At 43.2% G+C, this 21,796-nt stretch overlaps 1 protein-coding gene across 1 annotated transcript in view; it reads left to right on the top strand.

Moving 5' to 3' along the window:
- The window catches only part of LOC141806307 (latent-transforming growth factor beta-binding protein 2-like), a 100,128-nt gene that overhangs the window by 71,931 nt on the left and 6,401 nt on the right, over positions 1–21,796 (top strand). The window contains exons 21-37 of the mRNA XM_074691749.1: positions 26–148; positions 253–378; positions 1,028–1,153; positions 1,284–1,409; positions 1,583–1,708; positions 2,228–2,353; positions 4,364–4,489; positions 4,816–4,935; positions 5,090–5,215; positions 6,889–7,011; positions 7,657–7,785; positions 16,379–16,507; positions 17,601–17,735; positions 20,512–20,715; positions 20,821–20,913; positions 21,219–21,347; positions 21,534–21,674. Of these exons, the coding sequence (XP_074547850.1) occupies positions 26–148; positions 253–378; positions 1,028–1,153; positions 1,284–1,409; positions 1,583–1,708; positions 2,228–2,353; positions 4,364–4,489; positions 4,816–4,935; positions 5,090–5,215; positions 6,889–7,011; positions 7,657–7,785; positions 16,379–16,507; positions 17,601–17,735; positions 20,512–20,715; positions 20,821–20,913; positions 21,219–21,347; positions 21,534–21,674 (2,208 nt within the window). The remainder of the gene's footprint in view (positions 1–25; positions 149–252; positions 379–1,027; positions 1,154–1,283; positions 1,410–1,582; positions 1,709–2,227; positions 2,354–4,363; positions 4,490–4,815; positions 4,936–5,089; positions 5,216–6,888; positions 7,012–7,656; positions 7,786–16,378; positions 16,508–17,600; positions 17,736–20,511; positions 20,716–20,820; positions 20,914–21,218; positions 21,348–21,533; positions 21,675–21,796) is intronic.

Here is a 21,796-nt window from a genome sequence, read left to right on the forward strand (position 1 = left end):
CTTTTTGTCTCAACCCTGCTTCCAGATGTGGATGAGTGTGTGCTTCCCGGAGTCTGCCTCAACGGCCGCTGTGTCAATCTGGACGGCACCCATAAATGCACCTGTAACCATGGCTACCGAGCCACCTTGGACAGCAAAGCCTGTGAAGGTCTGTGAAGGATTATCTGAAGCTGTTCATTACTGTGCAGTCTTCAGCTGGTGGAGCTCTCTCCACAGCAGAATAATGTCTGTGAAATATTTATTATTTGTTAGACGTCAACGAGTGTGCAACTGCTAATGTGTGCCCCGCTGGAATCTGCATCAACGCTGAAGGCTCCTACACCTGCCAGAACTGCAGGCCAGGCTTCGAACCATCTGCTGACGGCCTGAGATGTGAAGGTGTGGAAACAGAGAATTTGATTCACATGATTCAAAGTTTGAAGATTTTGACTGATGCCCTGTTTACACAACAACTTTTCATCTGAAAACGCTAAAACGCGGCGAAAAATGCAATGAAAAAAATCTGCGTTTACACGGAAACGCCGAAGGACTGAAAACGCTGTAGCAAGCATGCCAGGCCTGTAGTCGGCGCTGTAACTGTCTTGTCCAGAAGCAGCTTCGGGGAGATCTCCACCGAAGTAGAGTTGAGCCATCTGATGTGCAAAAGTGGAGTAACAGGTGCAAATTTTGTCTAAAGACAGCCAGATTGAGCAGATTGAGCAGCACAAGCACAACACGGTAATTCGCGATGATCGTAACAACGGTACTGTTGTAGGCGCTCGCGCGAGGCGGAGTGTGACGTCAGCGTTTCCACTGAAAACGCCAGCTTACTGAATACACGGTAATGGTAGCGTTTCAGAAAATTCCCAATCTGGAGGCCCTTCAAAAGTTTGCGTTTTAGGTCGACTGAAACGCCGTATCCGTGTAAACGCGAGGCTGAAACGCAACAAAACTTTTGCGTTTCACCCTAAAACCATTGTCGTGTAAACGGCCCCTGAAACTTCAAGATACAGATGGATTGGTTGTGTGCTTTCTGGTTGTATTTCAGATGTGAATGAGTGTGCCCAGGGTGACATGTGTCTTGGAGGTGTGTGTGCCAACACTGAAGGATCCTACACATGTACCAGATGTAAGGCTGGCTACAGAGTGTCTCAAGACCGGAAGAGGTGTGAAGGTAAATTTAGTCTCCAGCTGTGCGTCTCACATCTGGAGCATATCAGGGCAATTTTCAACTCACCATTAACCCTTCCCCCTGCCTATCATTCAGTCTTTAAAGTGATGTTTACACTCTGCTGGTGTTTCAGATATTGATGAGTGCCAGTCCCTCTCTCCATGTGCCAACGGGATCTGTCTAAACTCAGAGGGCTCGTACACCTGTAAAAACTGCCCCACGGGGTACAGCGTCTCATATGATGGAGAGCTCTGTGAAGGTTAGTTTATTCAACACCACTCATCTAAATGAACTCCTGCATGTATATCAAATTCAGCCTGAACAAACTAACACCAGGGAGATCAGTGGGTCTTGCCTCTCATAATGATTTTTGCTGTTTTTTGGGGCTGTCCTGCAGTGATGAAAGTCTGACAGTCTGTTCTTTTTTGCCAGATATCGATGAGTGTTCTTTGCCCACTACATGCCCCCAGGGAACATGCACAAACACACAGGGTTCCTTCACGTGTATCATCTGTCAGCCTGGTTTCAGTGTCTCTCAGGACGGACAGCAGTGTGAAGGTGAGACGTTCAGCTCTCCCCCTGCAGGAATGTTCTTTTCTTGTACTTGAGCACAGGTGTCTTTAACTCCTGTTTCTATCCAGACATCCCAGACTTTGCCTTAATACCTCCCCTCAATAAGTTGTGGTTTAGAGTGATTATGCCAGCTCTCTGGAACATGCTTCCCAGCTGGTTCAGGCTGGAGGTAAACAGCATCAGGTGTGACAGCTTGGAATCCAAAAGCCTCATCATCTGAACTCAAAAGCCCAAAATACTCCTTCTAGACATCACATCATAGCTGGACCCTGCAACCCCTCCGCCTCTGGCACCACTCATCTGATCCTTTCTCAGCACAATGAGACACCAGCCCTCAAATAGAACAGAATGATGTCAGCCAAATATCCTGCAGATAGAGGTGTCGACATTTGTAATTCCCAGCTTTGTGATTACCGATCGAACTGATTACAACTAGCTGTCTGTATTTATTTGAAGCCAGAGATGGTAATCTGTACCATGATGTGTCTGTGTTTCTCTGTCCAGATGTGGATGAGTGCCTGGTGGCAAATTTGTGCCCGGGCCAGCTGTGCTTGAACACACAAGGATCTTATACCTGCAGGAGCTGCAGGTCCGGCACGCAGCTTTCTGAGGACGGTTACAGCTGTGAGGGTAAGCTATCCTCTTTATTCACGTGTTAACGCTTACAACAGGTCCAGCTGTTGCTGAAATAAATATTTAACCAGCATTGTTGTTAAATCTAAATGTTTTAAACCTAAAACATGATTACAGAAAATCTGTACAGTGCTCTGTAATTTGTCATGACATGATTTATGAGATGAATGCAGTGAGACGGCTGCTTTGACAAATACAGGGAGTCTAGATCTGTCATGACTTCATGGGAAGCAGAAAGGGAATGAGTATTTAAATGGATTCAAACACGGCCTCACTTAGTCATATGTACCACGGTGTGTTTTTGAATGAAAGAGTCTGTCTAGCTCAAGAGGAAGATCCCCCTCTGATATGTGTCTTTGTGCTGAGAAAAAGTTTTACAAAACAAACCTGAGGCCAAGTCGACCTCTGATAGGATTTTAATGGCTGTCTGTGATGCCATGGAAAATATTAAGAGCTTAATTTGAAATGAAGTCAACTACTCCCCTGCCTTCCACGTACCGCAGTTCGCCCTGTTGAACTCTTTGTTCACCCAAAGGCAGAACGGAGCCGACTTAACAATGGCCTGCAATCTTTTCAACACAAGAAATACAATCTCTAGGTCTCAAGGAATTGCCGGTGAGCACATATCAGCAAGCCTGTTACTGTTTGTAGAAACAGTAATTTTATACCACCTGTAATAGCTTTCTGTTGTAGATCTAATGACTGTCCTGCATACTTATCCCTCCACCCTTTTTAATAAAACACTGTCAATGGGATCCAATAAAGAGAGCCTCTCTTAGTGTGTTTAGGCAGTATGTGATCACACGCCAGTTAAACAGAAAGAATGGACAATGAAAAAAACTGTCTTTAAAGTCGTTTTTTAACATGACAGACTGTCACCAAAAGTGACGCAGAGCCATACACTCTTCTTCAGGAAGCAGAGAGACTTTTAGTAAAAGATTGAAGTGAAAGTAAAACTTAAGAATCAAAGATGGAGCATGTTCTGAAATGTACTCAAAATATAAAAGCTGAAGTAGCCCATTGGAAGACCAAGCTAGCTCCAAAGTCTCAAAGGGATACTTTAAACATACAACATTAACTGATTCAACTAAACCTTTAATCAGCTGGTGTTGACATGTCTTGCTGCTCTGAGTTTACTCCAACTCTTAGTTTTTGTCATGTGACATCCTCTATTGCACAACTGAACCACAACTGGCCATGATAAGTGTAAAGTCTGTAGAACAGGGGTGGCCAACCTGTGGCTCGTGAGTTCCGTGTGGCTCTTTGCCTTTTGGTGTGTGGCTCTTTGATCATTTCTTAAAAAAGAATAATATATATATATATATATATATATATATATATATATATATATATATATATATATATATATATATATATATATATATATATATATATATATATATATATATATATATATATATGAAGTTATAATTAGTGGTGTGCGTGCTAATTAATCAAAAATATTGATATATTGATGTCAACATTGGGATCTGTATTGATCAATACTTTGGTGATGACATTGATACTTAAGTTTCAGTTTCTCTTCTCTACATGTGCTCTTCAATCACTCATGTGCTCATAGCTATTTAGATAGATAGATAGATTGATAGATAGATAGATAGACAGAGGGAACTTTGACTCTTCTGCAGTAAAAACAGAAATTTGTCTGTGACACGGCACCAAGTACAAATTTAAACACCCAAATGCAATAAACCTTGCTTTGAAAATTGGAAATGCATCGATTTCCATTTTATGTCATTTCATTTATGTGTGAGAGAAAGTGTGTTTGTAAGATCACGTGTGATGCGGCTCTTTGTAGTACCATGATAATTTTTGTGGCTCATGGTTTCTGAGCGGTTGGTCACCCCTGCTGTAGAATTACAGTGTGCATTTTGACCAGTCAGAGACAAATTTGTTAGACAGTCAGGAAACTCACACAGTTACTTAAAAACCTAGAGAAACATGAAAACACTTTGTTAAAACTTTTCCTTCTTCTTCTCTTTGTAGACATCGATGAGTGCCTGACCCCAGGTGTGTGTCCTACAGGTGTGTGCACTAACACAGAGGGCTCCTTCTCCTGCATGTCCTGTGACCCAGGCTTCGAGGTGGCACCCAATGGGCTCTCATGTGAAGGTACGACACTGTTCTGAGTAATGGTTTTCACAGTCATTCATTACAGCGCTGTATGGCTGAGTAGAGTAAGAATAAACCTTCACTGATGAGCTGACGATGCAGGACTTCTCTGACATGCTCTCTGTGGTCTGGCAGCTCGTCATGCAAGTGTCAAGACTTGGGCAGAGTTGAAGTGATTTAAAGCATGTGTGAATGTGTCATAACAGTGACGTCTGTGTGTGTGTGTGTGTGTGTGTGTGTGTGTGTGTGTGTGTGTGTGTGTGTGTGTGTGTGTGTGTGTGTGTGTGTGTGTGTGTGTGTGTGTGTGTGTGTGTGTGTCATTGCAGATGTGAATGAATGTGAGGATAACAGCCTGTGTATGGGGGGCCAGTGCACCAACAGCATTGGCTCTTACAGCTGCTCCTGCCCCTCTGGTATGGAGCTGGTGGATGGGCGGTCCTGCAGAGGTACACACACACACACACACACACACACACACACACACACACACACACACACACACACAAAAATACCATTAGTGGTTAACCATTCCCTGTGGCTTACCTCATGTTGCCATCTTGACTCAGCTGTGTGTGTATATTTGTGTTTGCTGTGTGACAGATATCAATGAGTGTTTAACCATCGCTGGTGTCTGTGGAGAGGGAGACTGTTTTAACACTGAGGGCTCCTACACTTGCATCTGTCCTGACGGATACACCGCCACTGATGACAAGACGAAATGCCAAGGTACAGCTACTCTCAGAGTCCTGGGAGGCTCCGGTGAACCTTTGGTTTGGTGATTTGATGTGCTTTGTGGAATCAGGTGAGGCTGAGATCAAACTGGAGAACCTTGGTAGTAAAGTTTGAGTGGTTGTTGGTCTTCACAGTGAACAGGCATGCAGTCTTGGGTGCCAAAGCCAGGTCTGGGAACCCTGGCATCAGTTCTCATGACCAGGCCTCTTTGTGCAATGGTTCATGTCCTCATCAACCGTCTAAACTCACTGTCTCCCTGTGCTCGGACATCAGTTTGATATTATTCCAGCCGCACCCAGTGACCTGCTGCTTGTAGCAATGGGAGAAAGAAAAAGTTCATCAGCTAGAGCTTTTCTTTTCAACAAACTGAAGCATTTGCTGTCAAAATACATGAAATAACTTTGGCAGGGCTCTCATCATTGGATCAGTGTTGTTCCTGGTGTGTCTCTCACGTTACAGTAGGAGGTGAAGTTAAGTCAACGGCTGGGTTTCTGGCAGTGAAAGATCCTGTCGTGATGTGAAGCAGGTAGGTTTGGATCTCTGGGTCCAGGCGCCTGGCATGGTCCCGTTCTGGACCGGTTTGACTCAGAGGAGAGGACAAAGGGTCAGTCCTTACAAACAGACATTCCTCCTCTGATGCTTTAGCCTTGGAGCCTCTTAGATATCGTCAGCAGACTCTGGACAAACTGCCCAGCCTGCATCAGGTACTTTGGCGGCCCGCCACAACAAATTTTGTGCTCTAATTATCCTATAAATCAGCAGTTGTCGTATATTTTCTTGCAGCACGCTGTTGTGTGTACAGTGTGAACACAATGAAAGCCAGACCCCTCTGACATGAGTCTTCAGGGGGAGGTGAGAGGAGGATGAAGGTCTGTGAGTTTGTGGGAATGAAAGATGGGTTTAGTCAGGTGAGGCCAGAATGATGCTGGGCCTTCACCAGACTGGTCTTTCAACAGGAGAAGAAGGTTCGTAATAAAGGGCTGAAAGCAGGCTAAAAACACAGCCAAATTTAATCCAGACCAACAGGTTGTGCCATGGCCTTGCTGTGCCTTCCAGTTCTGGCTTTGAAGTCCTTGAATCCCCTCCAAAACTATCCAGTCACTGCATATTTATGTGTTTACCTACAGTCTGGGATATTGTTTTTTGAGCCTATCTTTTCTTTTGGGTGTTTAACTTGTCGTCTCTGAAAGATTCATCTGATTATGAAAGGTTGGAAAAGGAAGACAAGCTTTCCCCCAGAAGTGATTTTCCCCTCTTCCGTACTTTCCCCCAGAATCTACCACGAGTCCAAGTACCTAAAAGTTATGTTGTAATGCTGCAATTATCCACCAATCTACAGCTAATCAAGCATGTCACGTTCATTATTAATATTTACAAGTCAGAGGAAAATGTTCTCAGCCTACAAACCTTTTTTCCCTCCTTTGTTTCCTGTTTGCTGTACTGTACACTGTTAGAGGCTCCAAATGGCCAATGCATCTTGTGCACAGACAAGTGCCTGATTGCACATTCTTGTGTGATGCTTATGAAAAGGAATGATGTTCCCTGTGGACTCAAAGAGGATATATGGAGATATTTAGTGATCATCAATATGTAACAAATCTCGACCCACCCTTTCTTAAATCTAATTATCTCCTCATTCATATCAGTTTCTCTTCCCTTTCCCATAGATGTCGACGAGTGCAGCAAAGACAACGTGTGCATCCGGGGTCAGTGTCTCAACACTTACGGCTCCTTCCTGTGCTTGTGTGAAGCAGGCTTCAAGTTCAACGCTGACACGGCCGACTGTGAAGGTAAGACCTCAGGATGAACGTCCTCTGTGATGTTTAGTGGTGTGGACTCTGTCCTGGGGTTTCCACTCTTTGAGTTAACCAACATGTCAACATTTGCTGTTTGATCGTCACGCTACATTTAGTCTTAAGTGCACCTTCTATAGCACAGTGGGCTGTGATTGATTATGTATAGCGTTATACTTGGGACAGGGTTCCTGTGAAAGTGTCCAACCCTAGCTTAGAGGCTTTCCTGCGTGGTCTCAGGACTTGAGGGGTGCCTGGACTGCATGGCTGGAGGCCTGCACTCGGTCTCCCCTGAGGAAAGCATGAATGACCCCATTGTGAGCAAGAGGTGTTTCTCCCTCTGGAACGTCTCCCTTTAGCTCCTTCACAACTTCTTGGGTTGCTGTGATAATATTGTTCTTGGCCGTTCCTGTTGCCTGCTGCGTTTGCTGAGGACAGCTACACCACAGGCCTCCTGGCCGACTCCTCCTGTACAGGCATTAGGCTGGAAGCAGGCTGGGAGCAGCAGAGGGAATATGAGTGTGCCTGTGCAGGAGTGTGTGCTTTCATTTGAGTGTCTGATTGCACATGTGGTTACGTTTGTGCCTCTGTTTGTGAGTTTCTAACCAACATCTGCATCTCTGTCTGTCTTTCACTGTACAGACCAGAATGAGTGTAAGGACTTTGGCAGCTCAGTGTGTGGTACCTGGCACTGTGAGAACACCATCGGCTCGTATCGCTGTTTCATGGGCTGCCAGCCTGGACTAAAGGGGGGAGACAACACAGACTGTGGTGAGTGGTGAAACCCTTTATAGTTAAAAGACAGTCAAGGTAGAGCAAAGGCCAACTGTCCTTCAAATGTGTTATAACTAAGACTTACCTATGTTTGTACTGCACATCTACTCTGGCTTGAAGCTAGTGCAGCGTAACATCAACCCAACACTTTTCATACTCTGTAGGACTCTCCCTCTGTGCACAGATGATGATATCTGTTTGGCAGGCACACACAAAGACGCTGATCTAAATCAAAAGCTATCAGGTACTTGAGGTTTCGTGCAAAAAGAGGCCAGGGGGATGAAATTGGGGCACTTTACAAAAAGGAGTGCACTGTCATTGGAGGCGGTGTGTGAAGCCAGCAGCTGATAACGGTCCTCTTCTCCTGACACTGAGCTAATGGAGAACCTCTGGCGAGGTAACAAGGAGGAATCTGATCACTGCACTTCTTCTTTGAGGAGAAGAATGTCAGCCCCCACCCTCTTACACCCCACTGAGGAGCCAGGTCACCTGGGTTGACTGGCCTGAGCGTCAGCTACATCTGGGTCCACGTCTCGCCAACAACAACGAACATATGAGCATGACCGCCCAGAATACATGATGCCGTTTGTGTTTACTGGCAGGATCAGGCAACTTGGGCTTCACATTTTTACATATTTTTTTACACAGAGATTTTCATTTATCATTCTTTACTTTGTAACACATTCTGCTTGTCTGTGTCGCTCTCACAGCACCATAAAACAAGAAGCCTAGCTTATAAAAAAAAAAAAAAAAAAAAAAAGTTTCTCCTTTCCTAAAACAGAGCCCAAAGAGTCACCAGAGAGTGACCGGAGAAGAAGGGATGCAGACTGAGAGCATCACATTGGAATGATGTGTTGGAAGCTGTGGGTGTTTTGTGTGTGTAAGCGAGTCCATGTGAGTGTGCATTCAGTTGGTTGTGGTTTTTCTGCATCCTCACTTGTGTGTTTGTGTTCAAGAAGGAGAACCAGCCAAGATGCACTTCACGTATTCTCATGAACCCTGAGTTGTTACTGGCCTATCAACAGACAGAGATCAGGGGAGAATACGCCGGCGCAGCACTGATCAGTGACAGATCAGACCTCCATCCCCTCCATCACCCTGATCCCGGCTACGTGTGGCTGCCTCCTCGCTGCACTTTATGGTGCTGTGTGTCTGGCACCAGCTGAGGAGAGCAGGGGCCTGCAGTGCGATAAGGAAAGATTGAAAACAGCTGCTCACCTCCGCTCCTACAGTGTCAGAGTCTAAGCTCTGCTAAGCAGCGCTTATAGGATCAAATCAGTGCAGTCGGTGTTGTCTGATTTAATTTTAAGTTCCTGATAGCTGTATAAGAGACTAAAGGCCTCAGCTCACATTATGTGCTATAAGTTACACATTTTCTGTGCTCCTATAGTCCCAGAAAATCCCACTCCTCCTTGCCTGAATAAATGTGACAGCATGTTACCGCTGCCTGCTCTATCTTTCCCCTGTTGCTGTTTTCACCAAACCTCACAACAACACAGCACACCGCTGACTCACAACTAAAAGTCTGAGCCTTTGGGAGCCCACTGCTAATGCACAATCGTGGCTTGTTTCACCTCAGATAGAGTTGTGGGAGATTCTGCCGTCACCCCTATAAAAGTCCAGGGAGGGAGCTCAGTGACTCTGGGGCATTTTTGTCTGCTTGTAAAAATCATCAAAAATTTCGGAAGAGGCCAGACGCTGTAATTTGCTGTTTTCTGTGAGGGGCGTTGTTTTATTTTTACTCACCGACCTCTGAAAAAGGGGCAGCGGTTGTCTTTGGCTCTGCTCACAGTGCTCATTTAGATTTAGAGGCTATGATACAAAAGGGGAAAACAGAGTTTTTCCTAGGCAACTGTGCACTCAGATCTACCATGATGCTGTGCACAGGGCTCCTGGGCATGTGAAAAAGGCAGGTTATTGTTTTCAAGCTTTAATTCACCATCATGCCCATAAATTCCCTCAGGCTTTGCTTTGCTTTTAATAAGACTTGCCCGAGGCCGGAAATTGTCTGTGGTCACACTCTCGCCAACCTCCCACCCCTTTAGAGCGTATAGAAATCTAAAGGCTTTACCATGTGTGTGTGCGTCACTCATTCTGTCGTGCAGATGTGTGATGAAGTTTTTACTCTCAGAAGTACACACATGGTATATCCTCCATTGTAGTTAACCAAACACAGGTTGTAGATGTAAAACGTGCCTTTCAGGAAAACAAAAGCTCACCTCATCCCTGCCAGTCGCGTGTGAAATCACCTCTGCATATGGACCCAATCAGACGAGGGGTTGCCCAGAGAATATGGAAGAAGTGTGTGCTGCTGAGGGTGAGCCAACAGTCACTGATTCCTTTATTCTTGAAGCTTGCCACCATGTGCTCCAGATTAACACGTTGAATGAAGACCCACACTTAACACAACCCAGCCCCCTGACCGCAGCATCACCGGATCCAGGAAGCAGGTCCTGTTAGGTTATATCATTGGATAGATCAGGGCTGTCCAATATGGGGCCCACCAGGGTTTTTTTTTTGGCCCACTGCCTATGTTTGAATCTTTGTTTTATATATACATATAATTTTGATAATCATTATTATTTTTCTACTGCCAGCAGCTTGAATTTCTCATTCATTATGTATTTGCACTTCCTCTCTTGGCCACAGGTTAACACTGTGTTACATTGTGAGAAAGGTGGTGCTAGTTCCTTCAGCTCAGATCTGGAAGTCCATGACCAGAGTGAGAAGATGCAGGGTCATGGCTGGGATGGAGCATATGAGACAGTGGCTCTCTGACAAAAGAAGGTTTAAAAATAGTTGGGTAGCAGTACTTTTTTTACACAAATTGATTCCACAGCAGTTTGCCCATTATGTAGGCACACAGTGGCTGTTTCAAAGAGTATGATCTTTGTAAATTAATGTAAATACAGTAGTCATTTATAGAGAACAAATTTGCAACAGGTGTCCAGTTTTATTACTATTCCTCATTCTAAGAGGTTGGAAAATGCACTATTTTGGTTCCATAGGAGCATGCTGCGTCCCATGTTGTTCAGGTTATATTTCACTGAATGTCTTTGAAGACAAAGGCCTACTATTTGTGCTATATGGGTAAAACATAGTAAAGAAAAATGTTTTCATTTTTAAAATTACATGTATGAGTATTTACTTTGCACAATTATGCTATAGGCATATTTAATATCATGCACTGCAATATGAATGTTCAGTTTAGTCAGGGCCACTTTGTCAAATTGATCTTTATTAACTTGCACAGTTTCATTTGGCGGTATGGTTCTGTTCTGGGACTCCCTGCTCTTCCACGCACTTGTGTGGAAAGCCTAAGTCACCAGAGCACACCTTCCTGTCCATCACAAGCCATCATTAACGGCATAAGCAGGGAGCGCAGTAGCAAAAATAAAAACCCAGACAGAGCAGAGCAATCGACATGGATACATTGACAGGAGGAGGTGGGGTGGAGGTGGGTTGCAAAATGCCAGCAGAGGAAGCAGGAAGGAGTTTAAATGTCCCGCTCTAAATGCAACTTTCTAGTAGGAGGCAGACATGAGAGTCAGCTGAGCAATCAGCTGATCTGCACTGATGATGATGATAGCTAGACTGTCAGAGCTTGACGTCGTGGTCTGCCTGAACTATCGCCACGCTTGTTTTTTGTCCCCTGACCCTCCACCCTGATTAGTTTTTGGCCCTTCACTGAAAAGAGTTTGGGCACCCCTGCGACAGATGTCTTTTGTGCTGCGTGCTCACCATACCCTCCTCTCTCCTTCAGCTGGTACTTCACAGCTCTGCATGTCTCCTGTTGTAACTGATTACTACATGGAAAGACTTAAAAGCCAACCCAAAGCCTTGCTGGTGTTAGATGAGCTCTTTTTGGAGTTATCTTGTGGTGGTTTCATCCACTTTTCCCAACAAACCATTAACAAGTTAACTCAGTTAGCAGCGACCAGCGTCAGATACGCTGAAAGAAACCAAAGGTCGTTTGGAGTATTTTGGTTTTGATGCTCTCATCCCTCCCTGGGATGATACTTTGATTACATCCCTCCCTAACATGTGGCTTGCAGCAGATTTTGTTCCGTGTCACACATGAATGAAAAGCTGCCGGCAGACACTGATTATTTCATATATTAGTGCAGAGCTTTCATCACCCTCTTCCCAGACCTCCCAGCTGGCGTCCGCTGTCATTCCAACATTCCAAACTCTACTTAAGGTCTTCACACATGAAGAAACTCTGACACACAATACTTTTCACCTTAATCTGAGAGCCCTCCTCTCCAAGCTGTGGGAATAATATTCCAGAAAATGTATTACTCAATTACTTGTTATGTCTCAAAGTATCCAAAAAACATCAACGCTTCTGCTCCGGCTCAGCATCTCATTCCTCAGCTGCAAAATGCAAATCCAGTGGGTTGGCGGTTTGCAGCATGTGTACATCCACTCTCCTGTCATTCTGCAGCCACTTGAGCCCACAAGTCTATTCTAGCTATTTAATCACTTCTCAGCTTTTCCTGTGAAGTGTGTGACAGATGACAAAGACAGTTTTTGTCTGCAGTTTTATTGGCCTGTGGGAGCCCCTGTCTCTGACCCCAGAGGCATGTTAAAGAAGTGGCCAAGTCAGAGCAGGAGCGCTGACTGAGGTTCAGCCTCGGAGACACTTGTCTTTGTGCAGAGGAACAGAGGGCTGTGGCTGGAGATTTCCTTTGCTCACTTTGTTTCCTTTTTCAGATTTCATGAGTGCTCTGAGGAAAACTGAACTGGTCAAGACAACACCATAGCTTTAATTCTGGTGACGAGTCCAGAATTATTTAATACATTTGAGGTGCCACTAGACTTTGGAATGCAATTTAAGGGTTTGCCAGCACTGCTAGCTAGAATATATCTGTTTCTTATTGTTTGTACCAACGGCAGCTTCACATTCTGAAAAAGAGTCTTATTAACTGTAGTTTTTTGCAACCAAAGCAGGATTGCATAATGTATTGGAGCTCTCTGAGCCCCTGCTATACATTTGCGGTGGATTAAAATCATCTCCTTTGCTTCAAAACTCTGAAAATTTTCCACATCAGCAAAGGAAATGTTGTCACAGTATTGCTCATGAATTCACGGTTTGTTTTGCTAAACGGATTATCTGATAGCTCTGTTATTTACTTTTGCATCCGAGCATACTTCCCTTCGCTACAGTGCTGAGAAAATGGATGTTATCGTGTAAGTGAGCACTGGACAACATGCAGGCCAAAAATAACACGTCTACATCACTGTTGTAGGCAACCTTTACATTCTGGATCTGTTCTAACAGATGTCACGCTGTTTGGACGATACGGTATTAGAAATTGCTCGTCTTGTTTTTGTTTCCCTTTTTCCTGTATTCCAGACTTGTTTTCCTGTTTTTCATAAACTTATTATCACTGTGGTGGAGATCCTCTCAGTCATGGAAACTTTGAATGGAATAGTTATGGAGTTCTGTTATGAAACTCAGGAACGAACAAAACATTAAATCCGCCTTTTTAAAAAACAGACAAAGCTTGTTTTGTCCTGTTCACTAATTTCATAAAAGGAGTTCATATCAAGTAACAAGCCTTTCTGCCGTAACGTCCCAGACTTAATGACTTACAGAAAATATACAAGCGCTGACTTCCTTTTATCTATGACTGAGGAGTTTCCGCTGACCAAGAAGTTTTTAATGTCAGGATCTGAAAAGAACAAGATGTGTTGTTGAACACGAGTCTCAGAACAAATATCTAACAATATTGGAGCAAACAAACAGGCCTCTCTCGTGCCTATTCGTGTTCTCAGGACAAACAAACAGACATTAAAATCAATTCTGATCAGTGCTGGTTATGTAACATGTTGTCAAAGCAAGTTAGATTAAGACTCAGCAGAAAACAAGTTTACCAAGTTATAGTGTCAATGTGGAACTCTGATTTCTTTACATTTAGATGCTCCTTTCTTGTATCAGACTCTGGCCTCTCTCTGAGAGGTTGATGCTTAATCATGTATGTGAGGGCTAGCTTAAAAATGGTGTCTTCAAGCAGCAGGTTGTAGATATGGTTGATGCTTCCAGCTTCAGCATCAGTGTCGCCCCCTCCCAAACACTAACAGAAAGCAGCGTGTTTCTACAGTTTTCGGGGGATGTTTACACGGCAACGGTTTTAGGCTGAAACGCAAACGTTTTGTTGCGTTTCAGCCTCGCGTTTACACGGAAACGGCGTTTCAGCCGACCTAGAACGCAAACTTTTGAAAACAGCCTCCAGAGTGGGATTTTTCTGAAACGCTGCCGACACAGTTGCTGTGTTAATGGTAAGCCGGCGTTTTCAGTGGAAATGCTGACGTCACACTCCGCTACTCACGAGCGCATACAACAGGACAACAGTACTGTTGTTACGATTGTAGTAGGGCTGCACGATTATCGCAATCGCAATCGCAATCGCAATGTCAGCACCTGCAATTCAGATTTTTCTCCATGATAACCAAGCAAGTCTGTAGACTCATCATGACACAACTTTTTTTATTAAATCGCAAGCACAATCGCAATCGCAATATTGTCCACCTAATCGCAAATCGCACCTTTTCCCCAAATCGTGCAGCACTAGATTGTAGCGAACTACTGTGTTGTGCTGCTGAATCTTCTGAATCTGCTGACTGTCTTTCAACAAAATGTGCATCTGTTGCTCCACTTGTGCACAGACACCAGATGATCGGCTCAACTCTACTTCTGTCTAGATCTACCAAAAGCGGCTTCTGGACTAGAGACTTATAGCGCCCACTACAGGCCTGGCATACTTACTACACAGTTTAAGTCCCTTGCGTTTCCGTGTAAATGCAGATTTTTTTCATTGCGTTTTCCCTGTGTTTCAGCGTTTTAAGATGAAACATTGTTGTGTAAACAGAGCCTTAGATTGAACATGTTGAGGATTACAAAAAGAAATAAATTTTGATCTCTATCATTTTAAGGCCTGGCACTAAGTCCCATGTTTTGAACTTTTTAGGGCCTGTTTTCAGCATTTAACTGCCCCAGCAGCTCATGCTCTCTAATCAAATCAATGTCATTTAACATTTGTTAGAGCTCAGCACAAAAATGCCAACAGCACAGTTGATTGTTGCTGTGTTCAGCACTCTCAGCTGAAAAACCTTTCAACTTTTGGAAAATTTGCAGCACTTGTGAGAGTCACTCCTCCCTAACGGACTGTTCTGAAATCAAAAGGAGCTGAGACTTCTGGCTGAACTTTGTCAATAACAATACCAGAGTGCTGTACAGTGGAAACACACTTGTTTGTTTAGCTATAATTTTTAGGTCTGAATCCACTGATAATGCTGCAAGATTATATTGATTGTTTTCACATTTTGTGAAAAAAGTCATTAAATTACACTTACAGAGCAATGTAAAATAGACTTAACAGCCACATATCAGGGAAGTGAGAGTGCTTTCTGATCACTTTTGTGAAGTAGTAGCAGTGAGGGCTGGTGATGGGATACTTTGCCCGGCAGCAGAGCTGATAGGGTTCACTCTGGTCAAGAAGTGTATGCTTCCACGGGCTCTGCTTCTCTGCATTCCTGCTCCGGCAATCCATAACCTTCAACAGCAGATACACAAGACCTTTACTCACACGGTGGAACAATCAGCATTTGATTCTGTAACTTACTCCAGTAAATCCTTGGTCTTGTGACCTCAGCCGTCAAGCTTCAGAAGCCAACAGTTCTCTCATGGAGCTCATATTAAATGACCATTCTTACAGCTGAATACAGCATGTTTCACAGCCCCATACAAAAACAGTTCTGGTCTCTCCTCACCTCTTACGGTAAAACAATTGTACATGAGCTGCTTTTATTTTTTATAACTCTTATGTTTTGGTAATATTAAGACCATGAGTAATTTTGGCATAGTTAAGGGCGTGGCTAATGTGACCGACAGGTGTAGCAGTTTGCCACATGGCTAGGCTACAGTCTTAACTTTACTTCTTGGCCAGTTTCTAAATCGGCCAAAAGTAATTCAGAGCCATCATCTTCATTATGGAGACCAGCATATTTGGGCTTTAGATCACTTTGGGTGAGGTCACTGGAACTACGTCGTTGTTTTATGCAGTCTGCATTTCATGAAAACAGGCTTCGACTTGTACAGTATATCAACTAAAAGGGAATGCAGTTGCTGTCAGAAGTCAGTCATAAAATTTCCTTACGCCAAATGTTAACTCTCAGCCATCATTCTCCCCGCTGCCTGTTGAGCGTCTGCATGCTGTCAACTCCTCCATCTCAAAGGTTTTGCCAGCATCCTGGTGACCTCATTGTCACTTCTCACTTCATTCACTTGCAGTTTTCCAGATCCACACAGCACTCAGTCACACTCTGAGAGAGCCTCCATAAATCTATTTACAAACACTGGAGTTTGAAAGGCCTCTTAATAAATAGTGTGATCCCCACGGTGTCCCTGACATGTTATGATGGCAGTGATTTCTGCTGTTATTGTTGGTGAGGTCAAACTGGTAGAGATGTTTATTTTGGGAAAGGGGCACAGTGTTTACTGCAGCACTTTAAAGGCCTATTGTGCAGAGGGACATGTAAATATTAATGTTGCATTCTCCTTTTCGTGTGCTCTCTGGTCTTGCAGATATTGATGAGTGTGTCAATGAGACCATCTGTGGGAACCATGGTTTCTGTGAGAACACAGACGGATCCTTCCGGTGCCACTGTGATCAAGGCTACACCAACCCTCCAGGAGACAAAGGCCAATGTGTTGGTGTGTATCTCAGCTACAAAGAACTCTTGTCCCATATTCCTTTTACAAGTTAAGTGTGGGGAAATGTTTTTTGCTAAAACACCATGTGAGAAGTTCAAACCCAACAATCCACTGATGCTACTAACAAGCATTTTCTTTGTGGCCAAGAGCTTGATGTAACTTGTTCCTCTGTGACACAGAGCTCCAACTGTTGTTCCAAAAACACATCACTGAGTCACACTGTTGTTCTACTTGACAAAACATATTACGGTAATATTGCTGTGGCTCATTGTGAGTCATTCCCACATACAAATGAGATATATGATACGTTTAAATACCCACTGGAGCAACTAATGTGTGTGAACCTGAATGCTGTGTGCAGTCCTGTCTCATTAAGGTTTGGAAAAAGAAAAACTGATTCACAGTGACAGGGAGTTATTTAGCACCACTTTTTGAAAGAAGGATGAATTTAAGAAGTTTACATCAATAAGAATCAAAGTTTTCATATTAGGAAGGCTTAAAATATTGGAAAGACTGAGTGATGGTGGTGTTTTCATGTGCAGAGGCCTCAGCCGTCAAATCAGAGCATGAACTTCCACCCTTGGCCATTTGCAGCACATCTTTCTCTCTTTCCACTTCAACTTCTGTCCTCTAACTTTAGGCATGAAACGCCCAAGAAACAAAAGAAGTATCAAAAAACAACATATCAGTTGTTTGACTTGATCCTCACAGGATTCTGCAAAGGTCATCGAGTGCAAGCACCTAGCACAAACAATTTGAGTTTAGAGGAACAGGCTGCAAATTTTACAAGAACTTCCAAAGAAATGTGGCAACAAAGACGCTCTACAAATAGATAAACGTGTCTCGGAAAGCCAAAATAACCTCTGTCTGAAGTCCTCTTTCTGACTCAGAGAGAAAAATCACATTCAGAACATAAGAAAAAAAGAGTGATTCAGTCGTGTATTTCTGGTGATCTTATGTGTGATGTCTTTCTGTCAGTTTGATATAAATCACTCTTAAACAGAATCATGACGAGAACAGGTTGAGCACATGCTTGTGTATACTTCCTCACATGTCTGAACCTTGAACTGCCCTCTTGTCCGGTCTCCCTCAGACGTGAACGAGTGCGAGATGAGCCTGGCGCTGTGCGGGGAGGCCCTGTGTGAGAACTTCGATGGCAGCTTCCTGTGCATCTGCACCAACGACAATGAGGAATTTGATCCCATCACCAGCCAGTGCCGCTCCCTGGGTAATAGAGTAGAACCAGCACTCACAGTGACTCACAGGACTTAATTCTCTGTCCCATCACTGGGAGACGGAGTTTTCCCTGATTTAATGAGCCGTCTCTCATTATCCAAACAATGATGGTGACGAGGTGGATATGACCTACTCCATGTCTCCTCCAGTGTCTTTCTGACCTGACTGTTTCCATTTGTTTTATGATCTGGGCTTATGTTTGGGTGGGATGCCTGCAGAACTGTGTATTAGACTAATCCCTTAAAGGAATGATGGAGTAACACCTTGAGTAGAGCCAAGTAAATACCCTGAGGGCCTAGTTAGGATAAACCCTTTTCCTTGTCAGGGCTGTGGTGTAGCTGTTGGCCAGTAGCACAAAGATCATAGCTTTCTTTCATGCTCACATCATCCCCACTGCAGTGGGTGCAGATATGCAGTGTATGGCAATCCCAGAATGACAAAGGAAACCTTCATGTGTCGTGTAAAAGGCTCGATAGGCCTATGTGTGCAGGATTTTGGTGTATTTACATTATTAAGCGGCGCGCCCTCAGCAGGGATGTTTTTTCTCCTGCCTGGGCACTAAGCCCCAGCTATGCCTTTGTGTACCTTTTTGCCACATCCCCCTGTTTGCTTTTGACGTGTGTGAATCAATCATGTGAGAGTGAATGGTGTGTTGACTCACATGCCAGTGTTTCCATTTGGCTAAGCCGACAGATTAAGGGTGAAATGCCTGAGCCCATGCCTTCGGACAAATGAGCAGGCTCAGCAGAGGCAGGCTAACTGCTGGAGGCGTGCAGGTTATGTTTGATACCTTAACCGTCCGTTATGAGGTTTACTTTGTTCTACCTGTATTTACAGTGTCATTGTTTCAACCAGTTCACTTCTTGTAAGAGTTGATCCTGGGCTTTATTTAAGTATTTTCCTCCTTGTCATATTGATGTATGGAGGCTGTTCTGGTTGAACTGACCAATCATGTATCAGTAGGCTTACAGGAGTTACATTAAAACTGGTTTCTTTTTCAGTATCATATGGGGTATCATCACTGGAGTACACCCTCCTGAAGCCTCTTTAGGACATACTGTTAACAGTGAAACTGAGACTTACCAGAAACAGATAATCTCATTAATTTTGTGGTGTAGTGCGCATTACAAAAGGCCTTTACTTGTGGCAGCTTGTGGAAGCTTGAGACTTGAATCCTCCATACGACTTGAAAACTGATGAATATATTTTTGTTTTAGGAGAAGTAGTTGTAGTACTAGTAATAGTAGTAGAAGTAGTACTAGTAGTACTAGTAGTAGTCGCAAGATTTATTCAGTCTTTATACATAATATATCATATTTCACAAGAAAGACATTTTAAACAAACCAACATTTTTAAACAAACCACAGTTATTGTATTACGTATTGACTGAAAAGGCAGAGGCAGGATGCTTATCTAGGCCTAGCTTACATTTTTAACAAAATTAAGCTACTTAAAAACAGATTTTAGAAAAAAATCAACAACAGTATCAACATCGTCACATGATCAACACTTATAATTTTCAAAAATAACTTTACAAACTATTTGGTAACACTTTATTTTGATAGGCCATCTGTTGACACTCGACAACTATCAGAAGATATTCAATATAATTTTTCAACAGACCAGTAACATGCATTCAATCAACTATTAGTAGACAATAAGGTGTATTTCAAGGTTTTAAAACTTTTTAAAAAATTGTCTCCCAACTTTCTTATTATTTTTAAACAGGCTGTTTTTTGTCATGCAACTATCTGTGGATTGTCATCTCCTTCTTGTAAGTTGATACCCTGCTACTCTGAATCAATCTGTCGTTGAAAGTGAAATGTTAACAAATCTCTATCGTTTTTGATAGTCAACTTGTGTATAGACAATGATCAACAGACTGTCTCTTGGAATTCTCTGCTAAGCATTTGTAGACCTGAGTTAGGACTATCCATTTAAAGTGAAAAACAGTTAACAATAGTTCAAACTCTATAAACAGAGCCAAACACAAACAAGTTTTTCACAACTGCATATCAGAGAAGGAAAGCTCATTTGTTTGAATACAAAACATACTCGGTAGACACAAAAAATTATGGTAACATTTCAGTAGACTTACCCCAAAACAACTGTACAATTGTTTTCCTAAAAAGATCTCATGAGCGAAACCAGAGGCAGCATGACTTCATCTTATCTGTGGTAAGACTTTCAGCTGATAGATTGATGAGTCTTGTTAAATATAAACTGATAAACTGTTGATATGAAACTACGTATCTACCGATAATGCACCTTATGTATGTATGCTACTTGTCTCGTCTTATGATATATAAACTGACACTCAGTTTGTATGCAACTACTTAGCTGCTGATAGTCTTGAATGTCAACAGACGGACTATCAAAATAAAGTGTTACCAACCATTTTTCAAAAAAATATAACATGAATTACAAGTTTTTAAGGTTATATTAGTTTAACCCCAACAACAGAAACACAATTTCTTTTTCAACCTTTCTTAGCTTTCTGAACAGAAAACTTGCATCCCCTCTTCAATCATATTGGGTTTCCTGAATTAAAAAAAAACATTAAACTCTGAATGTTTCCACTTGTGCCTTCTAAAGGGACCTAAAAGTCCAAAATAATAAGAGACATAGTTTTTGATGATATTTATAATCAGCTACAAACAATATTAGCTAGCATCCTGCTGTTTACAGTAGGGCAGTTGCCTTCCTGTAGCCAACCTTGACCTTTGACCTGTCTGCCCACACTGACTGCTGTCTTTGTCCACATACAGATATGAGCTCCAATCCTGGAGCTCGAGTCCCTCTGCCCAGTCCCGTGTCTGAGGAGAGGAAAGAGTGCTACTACAACATAAACGGTGAAAACTTGTGCGGCAACGTCCTGTCCCGTAACGCCACCAAGCAGGAATGTTGCTGCACGGTGGGAGCAGGCTGGGGGGACAACTGTGAGTTCCACGCCTGTCCTGTCCCAGGAAGAGGTACGATAAGAACCTGATAATCCAGAGACAAGAGCAGGATTACAAGTTTCATTTCATTCTTATTACTCTTCGACTTTGGCTGATTAGATCATTTTTATGTTCCAGATGATTATAACCAGTTGTGCCCCCACGGCAGTGGATTATTACCTGTTCCTGTTTCCTCTGCACAGAGTCTGGGCGAACAGCGGCCTTACTCAGGTATGCTGGCTTTCATAAATACCTTACACATTTTATGTATATTCTTGAGCTTTTATAGTTTCCTCTTGTTGGCAGAGAGATTCAATATCACCCTGTTTTATTTCCATCTGCATAAACTTTTCAAAGCAGAAGGCAGACAGATCCCTTACTGCATTCATAAGGCTGCCTCGACCGTTAGTCAGGGACTAATTACTGTAACCACAGTTACAGGACATAAAGCCAGTGCTTTAGGGGTGTCAGTTTTTGATTTTGGCTTACTTTGTCACTCACAAAGAGTGAATCTTTTTCTCTTTCCCTTTCCTCAGATGCAAATGAGTGTGAGATGTTTGGATCGGAGATTTGCAGAAATGGACAGTGTTCCAATCTGTTTTCTACCTACACCTGCTACTGTCGCTCCGGCTTTTACTACGACAATATCCGATTAGAGTGTGTGGGTAAGGGATTGTTTCAAGTCTCAGCGCATAACCCAAACATCCACATAACAATCACAGGAGTGTTCTGTGACGATTATAACCTGGATCAAAATGCGGGACGTTCCACCTTCAAGGTTTTGATTATTGTTGAATCATTTCTTTGTATTTCAACTCTTGTTGTGTCTGTTTTTGTAAATGTGTTTTCAGACTACGATGAGTGTGGATTTGGAACTGCCTGTGAGAACGGGGAGTGTATGAACACAGCCGGCTCCTTCAACTGTTTCTGCAGTCCTCCGTTAGTCCTGGACAGCACGCGGCGACGCTGCATCAGCCTCAACACCACAGAAGGTGGATGACATTTAAACTGGTGTCGTCAGTTTAGTGGTAGTGACTTCTGTATTGCATGTATGAGTCAAGAAGTTCTTGGAAATTTAGAGCAGAAGAGTTTATGAGTGATACTGCTCCATTAG

Source organism: Halichoeres trimaculatus, unplaced genomic scaffold, assembly GCF_033239565.1.
Source record: "Halichoeres trimaculatus isolate MK-OKI-2021-1 unplaced genomic scaffold, fHalTri1.1 fHalTri1_scaffold_17, whole genome shotgun sequence".
In the NCBI taxonomy this organism is placed as follows: Eukaryota; Metazoa; Chordata; class Actinopteri; order Labriformes; family Labridae; genus Halichoeres; species Halichoeres trimaculatus.